Here is a 1872-nt window from a genome sequence, read left to right as displayed (position 1 = left end):
AGTCGCCAGCGCGGGCTGAAGAAGGAGAAGGACGTGCGCCTCAGCAACATCATGGCCGCGAAGGCCATCGCCGACGCCATCCGCACGTCCCTGGGCCCCCGGGGCATGGACAAGATGATCCAGAAGGGCGACGGCGAGGTGCTCATCACGAACGACGGCGCGACGATACTGTCGACGATGGAGGTGGGCCACCCGACGGCGAAGATGCTCGTCGAGCTCTCCAAGTCGCAGGACGTCGAAGCGGGCGACGGGACGACGTCCGCGCGCGCCGGGGCCGCGCGCGGGTGGTTCGAGGTCGCCCCGCGTCGGGGCGCCCCGCGGGACGATCGCTCGTCCGGCGCGAGCCGAATCGAGCGGCGCGCGGCCGAGGCGGGCGGCTCCGACGCCGGGACGCGCCCACCCTCGCGCCGCCCAGGTGTGCGTCCTCGCGGGCGCGCTCCTCGACGCGTGCCACCAGCTCCTCGCCAAGGGCCTCCACCCGACGACGATCGCCGAGGCGTTCGTCCGCGCGAACGCCGAGTGCGGCGCGATCCTCCGCCGCGTCGCCGGCGGCGTCCGCGCGCGCGCGCGCGCGCGCGCCGGCGCGAGTGCGGCGCGCCGAGCCCGCGCGCGGCGCAGGTCGCCGAGCCCGTGGACCTCGGCGACCGCGCGACGCTCGCCGACGCCCGGGCGGGACACGACGAGCGTCCGCGCGACTTCACCATGCGACGTTCGCACGACGTCGACGCGCGTCTTTCACCTCTCGAAAAGAACGCGCCGGAGAGGACGCGATCCGTCCGAGCGTCGGCCGAAACGACGTCGACGCGGCCGAGCTCGAGAGGCGCGAAGCTTCGCCGGACGGGGCCGGTCCACCGGTCGTTCCCGGCGCAGGTCGACGCCGTCGCGACGTGCCTCTCGTCCAAGGTCATCGCGCAGAACTCGGACGCGCTCGCGCCGCTCGCCGTCGACGCCGTGCTCGGAGTCGTCGACGCCGCGGCCGCCGCGACCGTCGACCTCGACCGCGTCAAGATCGTCAAGCAGGTCGGCGGCACCGTCGACGACACGGAGCTCGTCGACGGCATCGTCTTCGCCCAGGGCGCGAAGAAGGCCGCGGGCGGGCCGACGCCGGGGCGGCACGAGAGGGCGACATTCCCGACGTCACAAGGCTCCCCTCTCGGCCCATGTCCACTCGTTTCGGCCGATGTTTGGACGAGCGATCATCTCTCGGAACGGTCTCGACGCGTGGATGCCGTTTCCGGCGCGCGCGCGCGCGAAGCGCTCGCGTCGAAGCGACGTCGAATCGCCCTCGCTTCCAGGCCGACGCGCGTCGCGAACGCGAAGATCGGCCTCATCCAGTTCTGCCTCTCGGCGCCCAAGACGGACATGGAGAACAGCGTCGTCGTCTCGGACTACGCGGCCATGGACCGCCTCCTCCGCGAGGAGCGGAAGCACGTCCTCGGGCGCCGCGCCGGCGCGCCGCGGCCGGCCGCGCGCGCCGGCGCGACGGCGGCCCCGCGCGCAGGCTCTGCAAGAAGGTCAAGAAGGCGGGCGTCACGGTGCTCCTCATCCAGAAGTCGATCCTCCGCGACGCCTACAACGACCTCAGCCTCCACTTCCTCGCGAAGATGGGCATCCTCGTCGTCGCCGACGTCGCGCCCCGCGCGGCGTTCGACCGCCGGTCGGGGCGGTCCCGACCGCGCTTCGGAACGCTCGAGCTCGGCCGAATCGAAGTCGATCCGGCTCGTTTCCGGACGAGTCGTCGGCTCTCGTCGAGCGCTCGACGGAGCGCTCGAACGTCCGCGTCGAAACGGTCCGATACGACCGGTCGGGTCGAAGATTTGAATTCCGCGTCGCGCGCCGGGCGGGGGAGGGGGGGGGGAGGGGGGGGGGGGA

At 73.1% G+C, this 1872-nt stretch overlaps 1 protein-coding gene across 1 annotated transcript in view; it reads left to right on the top strand.

Moving 5' to 3' along the window:
• AURANDRAFT_72615 (hypothetical protein) overlaps positions 1-1872 on the top strand; it is a gene marked incomplete at both ends in the record, with an annotated part of 27241 nt that overhangs the window by 573 nt on the left and 24796 nt on the right. The window contains 6 exons of the mRNA XM_009043071.1: positions 45-234; positions 416-541; positions 619-657; positions 871-1136; positions 1296-1431; positions 1515-1666. Of these exons, the coding sequence (XP_009041319.1) occupies positions 45-234; positions 416-541; positions 619-657; positions 871-1136; positions 1296-1431; positions 1515-1666 (909 nt within the window). The remainder of the gene's footprint in view (positions 1-44; positions 235-415; positions 542-618; positions 658-870; positions 1137-1295; positions 1432-1514; positions 1667-1872) is intronic.

Source organism: Aureococcus anophagefferens (assembly GCF_000186865.1).
Source record: "Aureococcus anophagefferens unplaced genomic scaffold AURANscaffold_41, whole genome shotgun sequence".
Classification (NCBI taxonomy): domain Eukaryota; class Pelagophyceae; order Pelagomonadales; family Pelagomonadaceae; genus Aureococcus; species Aureococcus anophagefferens.
Note: the sequence above shows the minus strand (reverse complement) of the source record. Positions and strands in the feature narration are given on the sequence as shown.